At 33.8% G+C, this 24357-nt stretch overlaps 1 protein-coding gene across 1 annotated transcript in view; it reads right to left on the bottom strand.

Annotated features, from left to right (window-relative positions):
• ASCC3 (activating signal cointegrator 1 complex subunit 3) overlaps positions 1–24357 on the bottom strand; it is a 332522-nt gene that overhangs the window by 197225 nt on the left and 110940 nt on the right. Inside the window, exon 11 of the mRNA XM_039218367.1 lies at positions 6748–6912. Coding sequence (XP_039074298.1) covers positions 6748–6912 — 165 coding nt within the window. The remainder of the gene's footprint in view (positions 1–6747; positions 6913–24357) is intronic.

Genomic DNA, 24357 nt, shown 5'->3' with positions numbered 1-24357 from the left:
GGATAGAGCTGAATTGAGAGGTAGACTGAGAATCCTTTCATGCATGACTTTGTAGGCCATAATTCACAAGCTTGATTCAATACATACAAAGTACACTCTCTACCCAAAGTACTTAGAAATGCACAATGGAATTAACATTAAATTGCTATAGGAACTTTTAAACAATTAAACACTTTTAACAATTAAACGTACTAAGTCACAAAAAACTCAGCTCCAAATAAAAAAAAGAATATAGGCCACTTTCTCTGATTACAATGTAACATATCTAGAAAGATAAAACCAAGAGATGGCCAAAAACTTCTATTCATTTAGTAATTAAAATATATCATTATGATCCCATGAGACTATGATCCCAATGGAGACTATATCCTCCATTGCAGGTTTCTGAGGAAGCTTTTGATAAGTTTGCTTAGTTTAGAAGACTCAGTGGGTATAAGCAAAGTAGTCCAATGGGAGTAACAGGAATACTTCCATAATTAGCCATCCATCAACAATGGCTTAAGACAAACTTTATGCAATGCGGATACCACTGAATAAGACACAGATCCACAGAGACTATTTGCAGAAGCATAAAGAGGGAGCATCAAAAAATGATAGAGAGGGATAAAAATTAAAGTGTAAATACATACACAATATCTTACCATGAATTTGCTTTCACTAAAAAATCTTGTAGCTATCAGCAAAAACCCAAATCAAAACCAACTAAAAACAAAGGAACCCTCTATAGGGGAAATAATGAACACACCTACTACTCAAGAAACCCCCTTTGCATGTTGTGATGAGAATCCTATACATTGATTACAATTATTTTTTTAAACTTTTTTGGGGTATTTATTCATTTTGAGAGACAGAGAGAAAAAGAGAGGGCACACAGAGGTGCATGCGCAGCAGGGGTAGAGAAAGAATCCTCAGCAGGTTCCCCCCGCTGTCAGTGTGGAGCCCAGCACTGAACTCAGTCTCAGGAACCATAACATCATGGCCTGAGCTATACTCAAGAGTCGGGCTTAACTGACTAAGCCACCTAGGAGCCCCTAGAATGATAATTTTAATTACACAATAGTTCTCTGTAGTAGTGGGGATAATTTGAAAGGAAATGAATGTGATCTTTTTGTTTTAAAATCGTTACTTATAACAAAATTACTGAACATATTTTAAGGTATTTTGATGTTAAATACATGATACTCTGCAAACACCATAGACCTTTTTCTGCTAAAATTCTATTTTATTTTTTTTAATTTCTTTTTTTTTTTTACATTTTTATTTATTATTGAGAGAGAGAGAGAGAACAAAGCGGGTAGGGATGGAGAAAGAAGGAGACACAGAATCTGAAACAGGCTCCAGGCTCTGAGCTAGCTGTCAGCACAGAGCCTGACGCGGGGCCCAAACCCACGAACCATGAGATCATGACCTCAGATGAAGTCAGATGCTCAACCGACTGAGCCACCCAGCCACCCCTACAATTCCATTTTAAAATTACTCCATGTTTTTAACCTAAAAATATGATCCTATTATTCTTGATATATATAATAATGCTGTATGTGAAATACTTTATTTTAAATGAGAATAACTTGGAACTTTATGTCCTAAACCAAATCTCAAAGCCCTATAAACTACACTATAAGCCATAAATTCACCTAAAAAGTATTAATTGTTGAAAACTATAAAAATTTTAATATTTTACAGCTTCTTTTTTATAATCAGCCTAAATACTAAGACACAAGTTTTTAGGATGTTTGCCTTTATATACAATCGATGTTTAGACAGTTTAAAAGACAACTAATACTAGTTCAGTGTGTTAAATACAATGGATGTGGCCTTTCTTACACTCTCTGTTTTCCAAATTCCTCTCAATCATGTTAAGTGTCTTGTGAATTTAGTCCCTGAGATTGCCACACAACTTCAGAATCTAAACACAATCTACACTGCATTAGAGTACTTTTTGATGGTGCTTCTATTAGTTACAAATGTTGATGTGCTGTGTAAAACACTGCCAGATGGGAACTACTGGGAACATCTGGTAACCAAAAGGTACAAATAAACACAGGAACTTGGCTTTCTAATAAAAATAGTTATGAGCCTTGTGATAGTACATTAAAAATATGAGAAGAATCACAAAGACCCTTCTTTCAAGGATATTAAAATCTAGGAAAGGATACAAATGAAGACAGAATTTCTCATAACCAATAACACATTCTGCCTTCAGTGAGATGAATTTCATCTCTGGAAGAGGGTCAATGGTTTTGGAAAAGAAATGGGGAAGGAACACATAGTTTTGTGTGGCTGGAACCTATTATAGCTAAGGAATATGTAGATGTTAAAATTATACAAATAGATCACAGCTCCAACAGTCTTTAATGTCCAGATAAGAAATTTAAACATTTTTCTTTAGATACCAAACAGCAAGCCCTCGAAAAGTTTATGAGCATAGTAGTGATAAACCATACAACTGGAGTTTGATTATATTATGGTGATACACATGTAGGATGAATATATATTTATATATCTATCTTATACACATTTTATATCATATATTAAGATATATTTCTTTAACTGTATTATATAAAAAAATCTAAAATAAATAATCTATTATATTAAAAAAATCTATAATTTTATATATTTAGTTCATATGCATTTAACTTGATATCGTTTATAATATTCATGTATTGTCTATGGAAATTTACACATTATAATTAATATTTATAAATTTACAATTCCTTCTATATATATATATATATACTATACAGTATCATGTATCTGTGTACATATATACAGAAAATATTAGCAGCAGGCTTGCAATCCATTTGCTCCCTTAACTGGGGGTGCTCAGGAAAGAAAGATGTCCTAGTCAAACCCCCCTGTAAACATGCTACTGAGAGACCTTCTGGTGAATGTATTAGTGATATTTACTTGACTTCTAATGTTCTATAGTTACAGGGAAGTCCTTATCTTTATAATGCTTTTAGCTGATGGACATGGTCCCTGTAGGTGGCTCAATGTAAATAAATCTAGAATGTATGGATTCATACGGCATGACTCCCTGAAAAACATCACTAAGTTATATAAATATCATGGTATAAAATAAATACATTTCATGATTAAAATAGCTCTCTTCTGTAAGTGATGCCCTTCCTTCTTGAATATCTGGGCCAGAGCCAATTATATGCGGCAAGAAAGGACCTGGAAAGTTGTGATGGCAGTTTCAGACTTTTCCATGCTTCACCTTTGTCTTACAACTACCTATATCATTGAAATTATTAAATTGGGTATTAGCTAAAATCTGATTTTTGTGTCTTTTTAAATATTCCATTCCTTTGTGCTTTATGTATATGTGTTTATTTGTGTGTGTGTATACACATATTTTTAATTTATACAGTAAAATGTGAATATGTCCCAAATAACCCTCTAATTTCATTTCTATTATCAAACCACCTTTAAGGTTTGCAGCATATCCTTGCATGTGTATGCACCCTTGTCTACCCAAGGGTGAATATAAGCAAGAACTTTGATTAACTATATCCACAGCACCTAGAACTACGTGGTTGGCACATGTTCACTAAATGAATGAATGAGTGAGAATATAAATATATATATTTTCTTCACATAAATGGGAATGGGTTCTACGTAGAGGAGAGCTTCCTTTTTCAATATGAATATATCTTTTAGATCCAGTTGATGCAGCTGTACCTCATTTGTTTTAAAGGCTGCAAAGTAGCATTTTATAATAAGACTATAATTTATTAAACCATTTCATCTTTTGTTGGACATCTGGGTTGCATTTCACATACTTTGCATTAACAAGAAAGGTTCAGTAAATACTCATATATATATATGTTTGTGGGAGCACCTGGGTGGCTCAGTCGATTGAGTGTACAACTTTGACTCAGGTCATGATCTTACAGTTCATGAGTTCAAGCCCTGCTTTGGGCTCTCTGCTGTCAGTGTGGAGCCTACTTTGGAGCCTCTGTTCCCCCCTCTCTTCCTGCCCTCTCCCCCCATGACCACATGCTCATGTGTGCTCTCTCAAAAATAAACATTAAAAAAATTTATGAAAAAATACAGGTATGTGTGTGTGGTAAAAATTCCATACATGAGATCCCTAGAAGTAAAAACACAGGGTTGATTTTAGGGGATTCTTTCAAATTACATTTTTTTTCACTTTTGCCAATTTGATAAAAAAATCTCATGTGCTTTTAAGCATCTTTTCTATAATGTTCAGTATTTTTATTTCTATTATGAAATGTTTTCCTAATTTCTAAAAAGCTCAAATATCTTATTAATTTACAATAACTAATAAATATAAAATACATTGATTTTATGTACTACAAATAAGTTGTTATTCTGTCTTACATTTTAACTTTTTAGAGATGTCGTTGCTGGTCAGAAGTTTTTAATATTTAGACATCCAAATGTGCCACATGTTCCCTTTATAACCTTTGGAGTTTTGCATTTTGCTTAGAGCTTATCTACCCCCAAGGTTTTTAGAAATGCTCTCTTATGTCTTTAATGTTTTGAGAGTTTTGCTTGATATAGTTAAATTACTAATCCATCTAGAATTTTATGGTGGATTTACCAGTGGAAAACACACTATTTTAAAACATTTTAAAATGCAATATAACCTCCCAAAATTTTGCACTCCATTTTTTGTATTAAATTCCCATATACAGATCTGGATCAAAACTGTTTAGCATATGAAATATAAAATACTTGATAACTAAGTGGTGACTGGAGTAAGGAAGAGGGTTCAGGAAGAAGGAAAACTTCCCAGTTTTGGGATTGAGACTGGGATGCCATATATAAATATATAGAGCAGATGGCAGAGTTTCTGACATGTTTAGCAAGAGATATCCATGAGATATTAGAATAGAAACATACAACTGCATCTGGATATGGCCAGAAGTCGGAGGAGTAAGATTTGCACTACATAGAATTAAGTGACACAAGCAAAGAAGTGTTATTTTCCCTGGGTAAATATTCAGAATGAAAAAAGAAGACGGCAACTGACTGTGATTTGGAGAATGTAAACATTTCAAGGATGAGAAAAGGAGACAGAAAGGGAGACTGTTAAGAGCAGCTAAGTAGGTGGGGGGGGGGGGAACAAGTGAAGAAAACCAGAGCAGGATAGCATCATGGAGACAAAGGAAATAAAAATTTCGAGACTGAGAAAATGATAAGTTACATCAAATATCAATAATAAGTAGTAAAAGATTTAAAAAATGGTTTTAAGTACTATCAATTTGATAAATGGCAATCCTGGCAAAAACATTTTATTATCTATGTTGTAACAGTAAAAAGACTACAATGGTTTGAAAGTCAAAAGAGAAACAGTGAATAGAAGTTAATATTTCCAGAAGATAGGTGGCAAAAAGAGCTTTACTGAATAGGAGTTATTGGAAAGGGATAGGATTGAGCAAGATTTTTCTGGTAAAAATGAAAAGGACTTTGCAGCTGTTTTAAGCTGAAGAGACAGTGTCCACTGAGAGGGAAAAGTTAAAGGCACACAGGAAAGAAAAGGGATAACATACAGAGTGAAAGGAATGGGTCCATGGCAAGTGGAGAAGGGGTCTCTAATTAAAGAACAAAGGATAGATGAATATGGATATGAGGGGGAGGGCTGAGGTTTATTCTGGGTGGTGAAAGGAAAGGCAAAGGATGGGAACTGAGGTAGTTTAGGCATGAAGGACTCTATTTCCGTTCACTAAACATATTGTTCTGTAAGAAGGGGACACGACAGGGTAGAGAAAAATATGGGAGAAGTCTGGTGAAACTTGGAAATGTTCTCTAGGGAAAAAGAGAACTGGCGTAGAAGTTCCAGGCTGATCCCAAATATGCAGGTAAATTGAGAGTCTATGAACATAAAGTGACTCTAGTATATCACTGTGTGATCTTTGCTTGTGCTTAGCATTTTGCTAGAGGCATATACACGGTTCAAATGATTCAAGACTGGAATTTGCCAGGTAGTCAGGGGTAGGTAAGTTAAGGTTACTCACAAAAATTGGTCATGGAGTCTTAGCTATTTAAGAAAAAAAAAAAGGAAAAAAAAAACAAACCTAAAGCAAACCAGGAGAATAGGGATCAAAGGCAATTATAAACGGAAGTCAAGAATTAGAGTTCTTGATTATGTTGAAAAACTAGTATTCATCTATTTTCTACACATGTACAATCTACCAACAAACATCATTTTAATACTCATGGATATTCTAAGACACTACCTTTTCACTTAATGAAAAGAAAGGCTGACAGAAAATAATCATGAGATATTGATATATCCACTAACTTTTGTTTGGACTATTTATGAATAGCCAGAAAGCTCTCAAACTAGAAACAGCATGTACACATCGTTTCTAAAAAAATGAAGATTGTGCACAGGAGGTGATTATATTTCAGTTTATCTAGTATATAAAAATAATAGTATATTATTCAGATTTTTTCGGAGAAGTGGATGAAATCAGTAATATTTATCTATGTTCTATTGTATCTTAATATTGCTTAATCAATATTAGACATAGCTTTGCAACAATAGTTTAGAAATTTTCCTGTCTTTATTTTGGTTGATTTAGAGAGATTTCAATAAATCTTGGAAGGAAGAAAGAATACTTTTAATATGAAAACAAAATAGCTAAAGGTTTTTCCATAATAAAATGATATTTATTCCTATGAGCAATACATATTAATATTTTTGAATGCTACATTTAAGCTTAGAAATTTACTCATTCCTCCAAAATAAGCTTAAAAATAACTTCCTCTTACCTGCCGTAAAGTACGTGCCACTATGCTTTCTAATACTGGTCCTCTATCTTCATGCAGCAAATGAACTTCATCAAGAATAAGGAGCTTTACAATTTGGGAAAGAGCTACATCTCCAACACTCTTTCTTGTCACTACATCCCATTTTTCTGGTGTGGTAACAAGCATCTATAAGATAAAGTAAATTTAATAAGAGAAAATGTCACATAGATTAAATAAATTTCAACTGTGTCATTCAAAAAGAAATGTGATTAGCAACCTTTATGCAGATCAAATAAAAAGTGTTCAAAATATCCTGTAATGATATCTAATTCACCATAAACAATGTCACTTCAAGAGTGATATTTCACTCCACTTAAGTTAGGTTGTGATATTAAGCAGTTATTTAAAACTCAATGAAGATAGTTTGTCAATAAATTGTTATTAAGTGTATAAAATACATAGCTCTAAAAATTTTTAAATGTTTTCTTAAATTTATTTCTGAGAGGGAGAGAGAGAGAGACAGTGTGAGCAGGGGATGGTCAGAGAGAGAGGGAGGTACAGAATCTGAAACAGGATCCAGGCTCCAAGCTAGCTGTCAGCACAGAGTCTGACGTGGGGCTTGAACCCATGAACCGTGAGATCATGACCTGAGCTGAAGTCAGACGCTTAACCAACTGAGCCACCCAGGCGCCCCCAAAATACATAGCTTTTAAAAAAAGATACGTAAGTGTCTTATGATATAAAAAACAAATGGGTCTATCTTTAAAATTGTATACACTGATAATGGCCTTTATTTGAAAAGAGACAGAGAAACAAGTGTTAAAAGGATATAAAAAGAAAACCAAGATAACCTCTTTACACCTATCTGAATTTGAAGGAAGCTTCACTACTAATACAGTTTTTAAAAAATCGTCCTTTAATATCAACTAGTATATACAGTACTTTTATACCAAGAACTAATACATATAATACAGTATAATCGGCACATAATGGCAAACCAAAGAATGAGTCACTGGAGATTCTAGGGCATGCAGAGGAGGAGGAAAGCCCAAGGTATTCATGTGAACTTCACAGAAGCAGACCGCTTAACATGAAACTGTTATTATAAACCTCTTTGCTTGTCACATACTAAATTGTTTGCATACTCTACAATCATGCAGTTGCAGAGAAAACGATGACAACTTTAATAATATATTCTACTATAGGAATACTACTTTAGGAAGTAAGCCAATATATGGTTAAATAAAAAATACGAGATAACAAATCAAAACCATAGCTTTTCTTAGCCAGGATATCAAGAGTAGAGAGACTGATGATAATCACAATTCATCTGTGCTTTGAAGGGGTTGACTGAATGAGGGTCAGATTGTTCTCTCAACATTTTTGTTATGTTATTTCATGTCTGATTAAGTTACCTATGGGGATAATAATAAATTTATTTTTTTTAGATTAGTGCAAATTATATATAAATCCTTATCCACAATCTAAATTTGTCAATATGACCTACTGAATTATTAGTAATATCACTGCTTTCATTATGAAATGAACTATATCAACTACAAAGTTTAGCAGCTGTACTTGAACAGAAAATTAATTAACAAACTGTAATGAAACAGATTAAGTTATTCATATCATAGATACGAAATACTACAAATCCAAAGCTACTTAGTTAATTTGCTAAAGCTAAATGGCAATGTTGAGATCACATCAAATTTTATAGAAATGATATGCTGCTGGAATTAGGTATAAATAGATGTATCACAAATTTTGTGATCTAAAATAAGTAAAAAAATTAACTGTGCATTAAAATCTTTTAACAAATCTAAATTGAACTTCTACTTTGACTAATGATAAATTTAAAATAACTCAGGATATATTAGTATGAATATACTCAGGGATCACTTACTAACAACCTTTTTCATTAAGAGTCTTGGAAAACATGCTCGTTTATTTTCAAAAACGATTCTCCTACACTATATGTTTACTAACAAAGTATAAAATAAGTAAGCTTATTATTTGCAAGTGTTAGGAAAGATAGAGGATATACTTTTTAAAAATTTATGTAACTCCAAGTTAGTTAACATGTAGTATAATAATGGTTTCAGGAGTAGAACTTAGTGATTCATCACTTACATATAACACCCAGTGCTCATCCCAACTGTCCTCCTTAATGCCCATCCCTCCACCCAACATCCCTCCACCATCTCTGTTTGTTCTCCGGATATAAGAGTCTTTTATGGTTTGCCTCCTTCTCTATTTCTCTTTTATTTTTCCTTCCCTTCCCCTATGTTCATCCATTTTGTTACTACGAAGCCTACCTCAACGTGAACTTAGAATATTATGCTAATACTTTCTTATAATTAACTTTCAGAGATAATAATATGGTAACAAACTGTAAAATCAAATTTTTCAGATATCAGAAAGCTATACCAAGGAAATCTTAAAATCAACTTTAGCATTTGATTCTACTTTACTTTCAGCATAGTGAAAAGCGGCTGCATTTAAATTACTATTTCATCGCTTCAGTTGCCCTGAACTTAAAATGGCTAGAACATAAAGTGTCACATTTGCTTAATGAATTGAAACTCATGCAAGACATTTCCGTCAGCTCTTACATCGGGGCATGGGTTAACTGTCAACATTTTTACTATCAACTTAAATTTCTCTAAATACATGTACTTATTCCCTCAGAAATATAAAAATCATTACTTGAAACTGTTCCAATTTTATCTTGTCCACTGGGAAATGGCACAGTTGTGATGCTATATACATATTACGGTCATGCCAAAAATTTCAACTTGGTGTATTGAGTTTTAAAATGCTCATCCATTTGACAAAAAAACAAAAAACAAAAAACAAAAAAACCCCAAAGGACCTAAGATTTGCCAGAACCAATTCATCTGGTAATTCACTTAAACATTAATAATATTATTATTATTTTACCTTTTAAAACACTGTGACCTAAGGAAAGTCCCTTTTCCTCTTCATTTTTTCCAGCTTTAAAGAAATACTGAGATGTAACATATGTAAATTTAGGTGTGCATGTGATGATTTGATACAGATATATAATTCAAAATGATTACCACAAAAAGGTCCTTTCTATCTCCTCACACAATTACATGTGGGTATTTTGTGTGTGTGTGTGGTGATAACATTTCAGGTCCACTCTATTAATAAATTTCAAATATATAATATATTATTGCAAATTAAAATTGGAATGCTGTACATTAGATCCTCAGAACACATTCATTGTATAGCTATAAGTTTATACTTCCTGGCCAATATCTACCAATTTCTCCTATCCTCCAGACCTTGACAACCACCAATCCATTGTTTAAATTCAGCTTTTTTACATTCCACATATAAATTGAGAACACACTTGGTTCTCTGTATTGGTTGTTCTCTGTCTCACTTATTTTACTGAGCATAACGTCCTTAAGGTCCATCCATGTTGTCAAAAAGTTTGAGTTACTGTCCCTTTTATGGCTGAACAATATTGTACTGTACATTATACACTGCATTTTCTTTATCCATTCATCCACTGATAGACACCTGGGTTGTTCCTATGTCTTGGCTACTGTTGATAATGCTGCAAAGAGCATGGGAGTACATGAGGATGCTGAATTTTGTCAAATGATTTTTATTTTGCATCCATTAGGATGATCGCATGATCATCTTTTCACTTTCATTCTATTAATATGATCTTCTCTCATTCTCTTACTATTAATATACTATTAATATTTAGATTTTCTATTTCTCCATGAGTCAGTAGGTTGTATGTTTCTAAGAATTTATACATTTCTTCTACGTTATCCAATTTGCCGCTGTTTAACTGTTCATGATAATCTCTTATGATCCTATGTATTTCTACAGTGTCATCTGTAATGCTTCCTCTTTCACTTTGTATTTTATTTCAGACTCTCTCTTTTCCTCAGTCAGTATAGCTAAGGGTTTGTCAATTTTATTTATCTTTATAATAAACCAGCCCTTATTTTGTTGACATTCTCTTTTTTTTTTTTACGTCTATTTCCTTTACTTCTGCTCTGATCATTGTTACTTCCTTTTTGTGCTAACTTTGGGTTTAGTTTGTTGTTCTTTTACTAGTTCCTTGAAGTGCAGGTTAGGTTGTTTGTGAACTTTTTCTGCCTAATGCAGGCTTATCACAACACACTTCCCTCTTAAAACTGTTTTTGCTGCATCCCATAAGCATTTAAACATTATTATTAAAAACTCTCTTTACATCCATGTATAGTAAAATTGCAATGTTTGCTTTCCTATGATTGTGTCATTACTATTATTTTCCCAGGTGAAATATTTTCTTTCTTGGGGATGAAATGAAGGGAGAAAAACAAAAGTGAACTTTTAGTAATTAAAAAATTGGACCCAACAATAAACCCTTTATCAAAACACACTAGGGGAGTGCTTCATAGAATAAAGAATGCTGTGTCTGAATCTAAGTATTCAGAGACTCACTGAGATAGAATTCTTCAAATTTCAAGGTAAGGATTACTAGAGATCACAAAGCCTTTTTTTTTTTTTTAATCCAACAATGGCTGTAAAAGGAATGTATTTGAGTCTACTTTTTTTTTGTTCTTTATATATAATGACTAGATTAATCTAATACTCCCTGAGAAATAGAAGATACAAGTTTCAAGAAGTAGAAAGAACTATTACTCTATCAGTCAGCAATTACAGACACATAATCGCCTTCAGTGTTAGAAGTTAACGCTAAGGATATGGGTTTCTGGGTTTCCAAAAAAAGATTACAGTGTTCTAAAATATATTCATATTTTTATTCTACAAACAGCTATTGGAGAGAGAAAGATGGTTAATGCAACTAGAGTGACTAGATAAAGAACTGAGCAAGTACAATGAAAAGTAATCAAAATAGTGTTTTGCAGGAAGGACAAACAGGGCATAGCAGGGATCAATCTGAAGTGTCAGGATTTTTATAGATGTTGTTCTAGTGCAGATTACAGATCTGTCAAACTCACTGAAGGAGACATCTAAAACTTTGTTTCACTCTATGTAAACTGAATCATATATATTTTTTTAATTTCAGGAAGAGCACTAAGGCAAAATCAATCAGAACATTATTTGGATTCTAACTAAAACAAACTCTATTTTTAAAAAGAGGAAAATGGGGGGGTAAAGACTAACTGTATATTAGATGAGAAAATATTGTTGAAATATTTTAATGTGGTAATGGTATTGTGGACTTTTTTCCCCCAAAGATCTCGTTATCTTTTATGGATACACTTCTATTTATAAATAAAATATATAAAGGACATAAAACTGAAAAACAGGGGGCACCTGGGTGGCTCAGTCAGTTAAGCGTCCAACTTCGGGTCAGGTCATGATCTCACTATTCATGGGTTCAAGCCCCGCATCGGGCTCTGCTGACAGCCAGCTCAAAGCCTGGAGCCTCTTTCAGATTCTGTATCTCCCTCTCTCTGACCCTCCCTTGCTCACGCTGTCTCTCTTTCTCAGAAATAAATAAAACATTAAAAAAAAAAAACAGTAGTTAAAAAAAATACTTCCTTCGCAAAGTGAGAAAAACAGAAATTGCCACCCTACTATACAATATCAAAACAAATACCAACGGATAGTAAGCTTTAAAATATTTATCTACTTATTCTGTCCATAGTTTGCTTCCATAGTTTGGCTATTGAAAATAATGCTACAATAAACACAGAGTGCATGTATTGCTTTGAATTAGCGTCTTCATATTTGAAAATAAATATCCAATAAGCATGATTACTGTATTGTAGGGTAGTCCTATTAGTATTTTGAGGAACGTTCATACTATTTCCCACAGTGGCTGCTTTAACTTACAGTCCGGCCAACAGTGCTCAAGGGTTACTTTTTTGTCTGCATCCTCTCCAACACTTGCTTTTTCTAGTTTTCATTTTAGCCATTCTGACAAGTGTGAGGTGATTTCATTGTAGTTTTAATCCACATTTCCTTGATGAGTGATGTTAAGGATCTTTTCATGTGTCTGTTAGCCATCTGGATGTTTTCTTTAGAGAATGTCTATTCATGTCTTCTGCCCATTTTTTTATTGGATTGCTTTTTTGGGTTTTGCATTGTATAAGTTCTTTATTTTGGGTACTAATTCTTTATAGGGTATGTCATTTACAAATATCTTCTCTCATTTGTTGGGTTGCTTTTCATTTTGTTGCTTTTAGTTTTGCTTTGCTGAGCAGAAACCATTTATTTTGATGTAGTCCCAACAGTTTAGTTTTACCTTTATTTACCTTCCTTAGGAACAGATCTAGAAAAATGTTACAGCCTCTTGAGGTAGGCCTGTATTACTACAAACTTCTCTGTTAGAACCACTTTTGCTACATTTCAAAGATTTTAGACCACTATGTTTTCATTTTCATTTTTTCTATGTAATTTTTGATTTCTTCTTTGCTTTCATGGTTGACTCATTCATTGTTTAGTAGCGTGTTATTTAACCTCCATGTATGTGTGCTCTTCCTAGATTTTCTCTCGTGCTTGATTTGTTTTCATAGTGCTGAGGTCTGAAAAGATGCACGGTATGATTTTGATTTTTTTGAGTTTGTTGAGACATGTTTTATGGCTTAATAGGTGATCTGCTCTGGACAATGCTCCATGTGCACTTGAAAAGAATGTGTATTCTACTGTTTTAGGATAGAATGTTCTAAATACGTATGGTAAGTCCATCTGGTCCACTGTGTCATTCAAAGCCACTGTTTCCTTGTTGATCTACTTTTTGGATCATCTGTCCATTGATTTAGGTGAGATGTTAAAGTCCCCTATTATTGTATCACTATTATATCCTTTATGTTTGTTATTAACTGTTTGATGTATCTGGGTGACCCTGTATTGGATGCATAAATATTTACAATAGTTATATCCTCTTGTTGGATTGTCCCCTTTATTATTATATGGTGCCCTTCTTTGTCCCTTGATAGTACTGCTCTGCCAGCTTTCTTTTGACATCCATTTGCAAGATGTTTTTCCATTCACTCACTTTCAATCTGCAAGTGCATTTTCGGTCTGAAATGAGCCTCTTGGAGCAGTAATGCATGGGTCTTCTTTCTTTATTAACTTTGCAACTCTTTTATTAGAGTGTTAAGTCCATTTACATTCAAAGTAATTACTGATAGGTATGTATTTATTGCCATTTTGTTACTTGGTTTATGGTTGTTTCTACTATCAAGTAAATATTTACTTTTTTAACGTTTATTTTTTTTTGAGAGAAGGAGCATGAGGGGGAGGGGCAAATAGAGAGGAGGAGGGGCAGGGAGAGAGGGAAACACAAAATCTGAAGGTGGCCCCAGATTCTGAGCTGTCAGCACTGAGCCCAAGGTGGGACTTGAACCCACAGACCACAAGATCATGACCTAAGCCAAAGCTGGACACTTAACCGACTGAGCCATCCAGGAGCCCATCAAATAAATTTTTAAAATGGGTCCTACACTTGATGAAATATGGTATATTGAGTTCAAAATGTTAGGGATCTATTGACTAAAGAGCAATATTTAAGAATGCTTGCTTAACACATCTTCTATAGTGAAAACACTTAGTCTGGAATTGTTACAAATCACATTCTAATGTTATAGACTAGACTAGGCAACAGTTTGCAGGACTTATAAATTCTATTTTCCTTTTAAAATATATAATCACATACCCACTCAACCAAGAAGTTTATAAATTACATGAATGTTTTAATTTAAAGAATAAAGGTAAAATGTCACAGGGTTTAGATTCAATAAACATACATATAATTATAGTTATACTAACCTCTGCTATACAAATGTCAGCTCTGATTGATGGCAACAGCTCCCAAAATGGAATCTGACAGCTTGCAAATTATACCTGCCCCTGGGGACACTACAACAAATCAGTTAGATCCAACTATTTCCTTTTCTACATTTTATGTTCTTTCCTATCCCATCAATTCACATGCATAAGTACATGTTCACACATGTAAAGCACAAAGTCTTCTGAAGTATCTAGTATTATTTATGTCAAGGACCACAGCTTTCAATTATTACCTCATACTTTAAAGTACAGATATAGTCAAGCTAAAGCATAAAGAATGTAATCTAAAATGTATCTTGTTACTTTCATGTTAGTAAAAAAACTGATACTATTTTTAGTTAATATCTCAGAGGTAATATTTACTAAATAAAGTATAATTTAAAAAGAAATTGTAAAACTTTTGAAGGAACAGAACATAGAGTGCTGGGAAAGGGAGAAACATTTAAAATACTTTCTAGACTTCACATGTTTACAGCTGGAGTAGAATTCTCTTTGCAGCTCTTTTTGTTGATTTAAAACACTTGACAACAATCTCAGACCTCGCATACTGAAGTCTAGCCATCAGCATAAGCCTATAAAGAATACAACTCTTGGTTACCCTAAAACTTAACTAATTATACTAACAGAGAAAAATACAACAATTGTTTATATTACTGTGTATAAAAACCATAAAGACCTTGCTCTCATCTCTAAATGCTTGTCCATAATACCCCAATATTTCATTACATTAAAGTCTCATACAGCAAGTGTAAATTGTAAAACAATTTACAATTATTCCTCTTCTTGTTACTCATAAAGACAGGTTTTTGAGATGTAAATAACTGGTGGTAGAAACATCTTGTGGTAAGTTCTATTCTACACAATTGGGGTATGACTCGTAGAGAACAGGTGTCCTTGGTTTACTATAATTTTTTTTCTCTTTCCTGCCACATGTGTAAAGCTCAGCTTGAGGATCAATTTCTCACTGAAACATTTAGAATGTCATATTGCAATGCCAAACTACTAAAAGCTCAAAACTGATGAGCTAAAAAGATGTATTCTGTAGTGATCCACAAAAATTATTCAAAATAATACCAATTTTATCTCTTCAAATTAATAGCAGACATTCAGTATTGAGAGATCCTGCCAATTCAAGAACAATTAATGAAATGTTTTTTGGGGTCTACCATTGAGGACAGACAGATGAAGGGAGGGTTCTAAAATCTTATCAACAAATTTTGGCAGGATATAAGCTACTGAAAATTGCTGCAATTAAGAAAATTAGCTGTCCTTATTGTATACCTACTTCAATTATTTAATACCTTTCTATTTAGATAAAGAACAAAGGCAGGCATGAGTTCTATTTAACCACAGTTTATAGTTTTCCAAAGAGTACCTTCTCTACAGAAGTTTGTAAATAACTCCATGTCTAGAGACAAGTGTTTGTGGTTAGGAACACAAACATAAAGATAAGAAGTTTAGAAGCTTAAAGGAGAAACACAGCAAAGAAGAAATGCGGTCCAAATGGTTCCTCACATAATGTTACAAAATGATATGGTCAACTCTAGTGGGCAGCTGACCCTTCTCAATCAACTGCTGCTCCCACCAGAGTATAAACTATATACATAGCGCCAATATGAGAACAATGCAGATCTAACTGAAATTTTACATTTTTCTGCATTTTTTCTCCTATTCCTTCCATTTCTAACAAATTCACAGTACTGAAAAAGAGATCAAACAATTGTTACTGGCTTTGAAGTGACTTAACAGAAATCCACATACACTAAAATGGAGGCTTAGGAAAGTGATAACAGAGCAAGGCACATATGCCCCAAGCAAATACAGTATCTGTGATGAAGCACAAAACCTAACTGTAAGCTTTCTTGACACCCAATTGAAAAAGAAAAACAAAGTGTTTTAAGCAAAGTAGTAGCATAGGAATTTTGTGTTCGACCCTTCCCCCAGAAAAATCAATTTAAACAACTATCTGTGAATGAAAATAACTTCACAAGAGCTAAGGATTCCAGATGAGGGTTACAGCACATGGATGAAGTGCAGAAATAAGACAAGGTGAGTAGGACAAATAGATTCGTGTCACCACACACTCCAGTCATCCCTCCTTTCAGCCCAGGCAGCACAGCGCAGAGAAATACCTTCCCTCATTGGAGAAGAAACTAAGTGTCCATTTTTATCACAGGCCCCAGAGCTGGCCTGCCCTAGCACCAGGTAAACTCCCCAGGCCTTAGAGGCTCCTTGGGGCTCCTGCAAACCTAGGGTCCTGGTTCACCCCAGCACCCCCTGGCCCAAGAAGTCCAAAGCACCATCCACAGTCCCAGGAAGCATCCATGGCACAGACCACCATCAGGCTTCTGTGAACCCTGGCTCGTGTACATACAAAGGTGCTCGACATTACTAATCATGGAAATGCAAATCAAAACCACAATGAGCTATCACCAACACCGGTTAGGATGACTATTACCAAAAAGGATACCAGTGTGTGTAGTAGGAAAACTCTCCTCAAGTGATTCTGGTATTGCACCTTGAGTTATGAAAATTGGCTAAATCCGTCAAATTTTAGGATCTCAGTCCTCCAGTAGCCATTCTCTATTCAGCTAACTAAACTGTTTGACCATACTATCCAGATTCTCTTAAGCAAATCACTAACCAAAATGATTTTACCACACTATCTGCAATGTTTGGGAGCTGAAGTTATACTGTAGTTTTGCATGCATGGGGTATTTTCATTATTTTTACCATTTATCATGGAGAAATAGCTTTGTATCTTAATTAGTATCTGTTTAATAATGCTTAATATGTTATTTTTTTGAAACCATGCATTTTTTCTTTGTAGGAAGAGTTTCTTGTACTTGGTGTTCATATCATTACATTGCATAATCTCAATCTTTAATAAAGATATTAGCTATAAGTAGTGGAGCTATTTTGGAAGTAATTTGGGAAAATCTATCAAAATTTAAAATGCACAAACTCTTGATCCAGCAACTCACTCCCAGAATTCTAAACTCAAAAAAAAAAAAAAAAAAAAAAAAGGCCTACATGCACAAACATTCAAGAAGTTTTTTAGAAGGAAATAATGTAGATCTATACATACTAGGTGAAAAAAAATATGATGCATTTTACAGAAAGACACACAAATATATGACCTATGATTCTTTTTTTAATATGCTAAACACACACACACACACACACACAAACACACACACACGCTTCTCTGCATTCTCCAGATCCTAAGCTGAAATGTTTAGAAGGCTTTTCTTAAACCATAATACCCTAATAATTCCCTTCCATGGGCTTCTGTGGCATTTTTGTGCCCATACTTTCTATCTCAGCATACTATTTGTTACACTATATTGCTTGCTTAAATATTTGTCTCCCTCAATAGACCACAGGCACTGAAAAGGCAAGGACAGTGACTGTCTTGACAGATATTGTATCCACAATGTCTTAGAGTGGTCTGGTACATGGTACATACTCAAGAACTGTTGATGAATCATATTTTTTTGCAGGTAATTATTGCTCATAATACTGGTGGTAACTCTTTTTGCCTAAGAAGAAAATAGAACAGATATTTCTACATCTAATAATAGGATTTATACAATTTATACAATTTACGTTTCATATATATATTTGGTCTAAAAAATTATGTTTATTATACTCTCACATAATGGATTTTGTGAATTAGCCAGAGGAATGCTCTCCTTTCTAATCTGTTCATATACATTTACTAAGTGGAAAAATCTCAAAACTAATTCAAAGAAAGGAGCCCATTTACTGAGTCCTGGACAAAAAAGACACTGCTCACCATATGCCTTAGGGGATGATAATCCTGGTATCTGGATGTTAATTCCCTTAGATGAATAGTCTTGAGAAAAGATGAGATTTTAATGGCTCTTCTTGGTTTAAATTAAACTAAATGGCTTGGATCTCTGTCTAGTTGGGAAAAGCAGAACTGTATCTCAGACTATCACTCAAAGAGGAGTGCATATAATTTGAACATTCTGTAATCAGGACCTAACGGATTTTTTATAATGCTCCTCTCCTGCCCTCCCACCCCTATTCCACCAAGCCCACCCCAGGCCTTTCCCAACAGAACAAGCCAGCAATTCTCTTCCTTATGTCCCACAAGGCAATAGCTGAGGTGTCCTAACTTAATTTGCTCCAAACCAAGGAAGAAAAGTGAGTAATACTATTAATATGGACTGAAACTTTATTTCTATAAACACAATTTATTAGTACTTATAAATCTAAGTATTCTTATGGGAGTGTCTCATTTATCAATACATTATCTCTGATATATTGTGTTAAATGAGAACACATTCAATAACTTTCAGTGATCCATTTATTAAATATTTATCTTGTATCTATCTTCTACCACAAATCTTAGTTTCCTCCATAATAAAATGAAGAAATGGCAGTACCTACGTATCAGCAGATTAGAATGAAAATGTAACACGTTAATATACATAAAATATTTAGAATAATTCCTGACACATAATAGGGATCAAATAGATTTTCTAACATCATCAGCAGCATCTTCTTCCTCTTCACTGTAATCTACCAGATTCTAAGCTAGGTACTATGCAATGGTGAGGAAAGATAAAGGCAGACAAATAAAGCCCACGATATCATAAAGTTTACATTGTAATGCAGGTGCAGTGGCAGTAGGCATTATACAAAAATCTGTAAAATGCAAGATTTTACTTGTGATAAGGTACTAAAGATAACTTAGATACTATTCATGATACAACAAATTGTTAGGAAAATTTGACCTAACCAGAGATCCTGGAAAAGGCTATATCAAGAATGTGTCATTTGAGGGGCATCTGGGTGGCTCAGACAGTTAAGCTTCCAACTCTTGATTTTAGCTCAGATCATGATCTCACAGGTTCGAGTCCCATGTTGGGCTCTGTGCTGACAGAGCCCCTCCCCTACTTGCACATGCTGTTTCTCTCAAAAATAAAATAAGCTTTAAAAAAAAGGAAGCAATATTTGATTTAATGTCCAAAAGATGAAAGGAAATTAATGAGGTGAAGGAGAAAAAGAGAGTTACAGGCAGAAGCAGAGCATGTACATACAGCATGTGGGGGACAACATGGATAGGAGAGAGTAAAGATAAGCAGAGTAAAGTGCTGAGCAAAGAAGCTGAGAGGACTGGAGCTTGGTTGTAAAGAGATGGGCAGGGTCAGATGATGCATAGCCTTTCAGCTACCTCTTGCTATTCTTTTCATGCTGTAGAGAGTAGCCTGGAAAACTGTTAGTGGCCTTCTTTTCCTTCCTTTCTCTTGTATACTCCTTCGCTCCCTCCCTCCTTCCCTTCCTTCCTTTCTTTCATTCATTCATTCATTTATTGGTTCATTTTGAATTTTTTTAAATGTTTACTTATTTTTAAGATATAGAAAGAGACAGAGCACAAGCAGAGGAGAGGCAGAGAGAGAGGGAGACACAGAATCCGAAGCAGGCTCTAGGCTCTGAGCTGTCAGCACAGAGCCCTAAGTGGGGCTCAAACCCACAAACTGCAAGATCATGACCTGAGCTGAAGTAGGAACTTAACCGACTGAGCCACCTAGGTGCCCCTCATTCATTCATTTTGGATTGTTGTTTTTCATAGGAGAGAGTATGGGAGAAAAGGGAAGGAGTGAAAGTGATCAGACTGTGTTTCTGGCTACCTAAGGGGAATGAATAGGAGTGAGCAAATTGAATGCTGGTACCCCAGCTGGAATACTATAGAAGGAATCAAGGTGAGAAATGATAAAGGCTCAGAAAGAAAGCATTACTGAAGATGGAGACGATGTGGATGAATGTGAGAAACACACAGGAGATAAAATCAATAGTCAGTAAGAACTGGACTGGATTAACTATACTCACCTTATATTTAAATATAGAGTATACTTAAGCATTATCTTTCCCCAAGGAAAAGAAATATAAAAACATATGCTGCAGAAAATTCCCCATGTGTCAGATATTTTACATCTCTCTGCTCTCTTCCTGGTTCAGGATGATATAATCACAAACAAAACATTAAGAAATACTTAATATAGCTGTAAATTACCCTCTGAGAAAAATTTTCGAACTTGATTTGAAAATATAAAAGAAAATTAAAGTTGGTTAGCCTCTTCATCTTTTCTAGGTCATTAGCTGCCAACACTGTTACTTATAGGACAAACTTTTTTTTTTTTTTTTACCTCACTAGCTATAGGATAACAGTAGAGGTAAAAAATCAAGATGTAAAAGAATACTAGAATCTGAGGCCTGTTATTTATTAAAAATAATTAGTTCAAAAATTTTAAATGTTTTGCAGATTTCATTAGATAGCCTTTGAAAATTAAAGACAAACACCCACTTCAAGGGATCTGCAATTATAAAAGACCACAGATAATTTACCCTTTAATATTCAGTACATGTCATACTTCTGAGGAAGATAAAAGTAATTTTTCACAATGACATTAATGTTTGTGGTTAGCGAGTTCCCATCTTACAACTTACTGGTGGAAGGATTTTTCTGAAATGTAATGAGTAAAACAGGGCTTAGAATGAGCATCATAAATACTGAACATTTATTTTTGCTTCCTTGTTTACAGGGAAAGTAGACTGTTACTAAGCATGCTATGCACTGTATTATTTTATAATAGATATTGTTATATTTTACTTTAAGAGGAAGAAAACACTAAGCTTTTTATTGGTTTTTGCTCTGTATTTGGGTAAGTTAGCACAATAAACTTTGCAAGCAGCTTTCTTGAAGTAATTTAAAAATAAGTTTTCTAATACTTTGCTCTTTTTTACATAGTGTCCATAAGAATATAATACAATCAGGGGCACCTGGGTGGCTCAGTGGCTTGAGCGTCCAACTTCGGCTCAGGTCATGGTCTCACAGTTTGTGCGTTCAAGCCCCACACTGGGTTCTGTGCTGATAGCTTGGAGCCTGGAACCTGCTTCAGATTCTGTGTTTCCTTCTCTCTCTACCCTTCCTCTGCTCATGTTCTGTCTCTCTCTCTCTCTCAAATATGAATAAACACTAAAAATATATATATATATAAAACAATCACATGATATAAACAAAAAGTAACTAAATGGTGGTATTAAACAGACAAAAAGACAAAAAAGAAACCATTAAGAATAGGACCCTCCCCCCCACTCCTCTGAGACAATGAAACAAGCTATTTTTCTGCAAAGTAATACTCATGTATTAGGCAAAACTGTTATTCCAATTGTTTTTAGTAACGGCTAAGATAATTAGATTCCTGAGTGCTTTTAAATTATACTCTGAGGGTCTCAAATAATACATAATTTGCATTCACAAAACAAATTTTTATGCCTCAAAAATTATAGTTCTCTCAGACTCCCTCTCATCCAACTATATTAAGAATAAAACAGTTAAAAACAGTAGTTTATACACAGTAGTGGACTCTTTTACTCAAAGCATTTTAATATATTTTATGAGTAGCTATTAAACCTTGCAAAAGTAAAAATAATCAATAACACTAAGAATTCCAAGATGCTTCAAAGTAATCTATAGCTTACTTACTAATAAAAGCAAAGAGACATTCTTCAAAATAGAACTCTCATTACTTCTTAATGGCATACATTCAAAAGCAGGAAATGGTTGGTCTGGCAAATAAAACTTACATTTCATCAAGGATTTTAAAGGTGGTAGCTTACTAATTCTATTATGTTTAAGCACATGGTTAAACCTTTTAAAACTAGTCATTCTTCTTAGAGATTGGCTGCTTTCAGATTTCAGGTTCTATTCCCTTTTTTTCAGATCTCTCTCTAACTAAAAGGAAGGTTAAAATTTTCATTTTGGTTTTTGGTTGTTTAATTACACAAAATTGGAAATACAAATTAGGGAAAAAAGACTAAAAAAAGCAGAGTGTTTGTGTCAATAAAGGACTGAAAAGTCATTACAGCCTCCAAAACCATACTAATTGTGTTTTATGCAGTCACTTGAAAAATTAAGCTTAAATACAAGAATCACCTTCAAAAACAGAAAAGAATACTGTTGCTGTCTATTATTCTTATTCTGAAATAAGTACTTTTAAAAACAAATCCGAAAACCAAGCAAATGAAGGCAAGCAGGGAAATAAGCAACATTATAACAAATATAAATACCACAATAATTTCTAAGCTAAATCCATATCTCAGAATATTTAGATTTCATCATTAAGATTCTAGGTTTTTAAACTGGTTTGAAAATTGCATCTATGCAGAGGTAGCTCAGTAAATAGTTACTTCAAATGATTAGCATTGTTTACTGATTCATGAAATAGGTACACAGTATTTTAGTGAGCTAGACAAATGACTTTATTTGAATGTTAGTTACATATGACAGAAGTTCAGATATTTACAAAACCCAGAAGTTGAAACAAATCTTTTGTACTGATAAAGTCTACTCTGTGCATTTTCATTTGCTCTTACTTTTTTATTCCATATTTTATTAGCATGTAGTTTAAATTTATGCTATTTTCTTTTAGCTCTTCATACCAAATAACGCCACTGGATGAGAGAGGGAGGTGCAGAAGAGGTAATGATTATTATAAACAAGCTATAGAAAACTATGTTGGATTTTCTACAACAAACTATTATTAACAGCAATATGACAACTTCAGTGTCTGTATATGTAATATAAAGAGACAGGTACTGAATATAGCTAGTTTCTAATATGACTATAGTTAATGATAGAAAAGGATAGCATCAAGTTGATTTCGTAATGAGAAATTATGAAAAGACAAATCAATGCAAATGTTATTCCTAGCCACCAATTTGAAAGTGTTACAATGCCGGTCCTTACAGTGTTGTTTTGAACTTTCAATGTTATTAAACATCTATGTCAATTTTTTAAAACTACTGGGTTATTTTATTTCTATTGTATGTTTTATCTTTTAGTAGAGATTTCCAGCCAATCATGCACATTTGGATTTTTCTAATAAGAAAAGTTTGAAAACTGTAAATAAACATCAAAGCAAAAATTAAATAAACCATATAATGGTGTATATTACTGAGGGGAGAGGACTCTCTAGGACTCCTGGGAAGCTGGACACAGAAATTTCTCAATTGTACAATTGAAAATTGTATCAAAATTGCTTCAGAATCAAGAAAGCCTGAAACCTGTAAACATGCCCATAGAATGAAGTCCAGAAACTGTATGCCTAAATTCTATGACAGGTGAGTGCCTTAATAGTAATTGGCTTCTTTCTGGACTACAGCAGGGTCTTCCGTATACTGAAACTCCATGCCCCGTAACAAAAGAAAAAGCATATGTATACACATACACTGCTTCAGCTTCTGTTCTCTATAGTGCTACAACGCTTCCTTTAAGCACTACATTGTCACTGTCTGACAGAACTTTCTATGATGACAGTAATGCTCTATACCTGCATTATCTGATTTGGTAACCACTGGTGATTACTGAGCAACTGAAATGAGGCTAATGCAAATGAGGGAAATAAGTTTTAATTTTATAAAATTTTACTTAATTTTAATTTAAAATGTCATCAGTGGCCAGTGTACTGAACAGCACTGCCCTATATTCCCAATTTAATAAATGAGGAACACATGGTTTGTATTGAATATGGTAGGTTTGTGTGTGTGGTCCTTTTTCAACAATCAGTAATCCACTTTGTAAGATTACTTAATGCCATTAAAATTGCTATATATATATCTGCTGACATAAATCATTGTTTATGGTATATTGTTAAATAAAAAAATAAAGCAATTTGTATGGTTTTATTAAAAGAAAGTTAATTAATGCCTATTAGAACTTACATAACAAGCACTGTTTTAAACAATTCATGCATATAAAATCAATTAACTTTCATGTACCACTATGCCATACTGCCTTTTATT

Source organism: Hyaena hyaena, unplaced genomic scaffold, assembly GCF_003009895.1.
Source record: "Hyaena hyaena isolate Hyena2069 unplaced genomic scaffold, ASM300989v1 scaffold_750, whole genome shotgun sequence".
Taxonomy (NCBI): Eukaryota; Metazoa; Chordata; class Mammalia; order Carnivora; family Hyaenidae; genus Hyaena; species Hyaena hyaena.
Note: the sequence above shows the minus strand (reverse complement) of the source record. Positions and strands in the feature narration are given on the sequence as shown.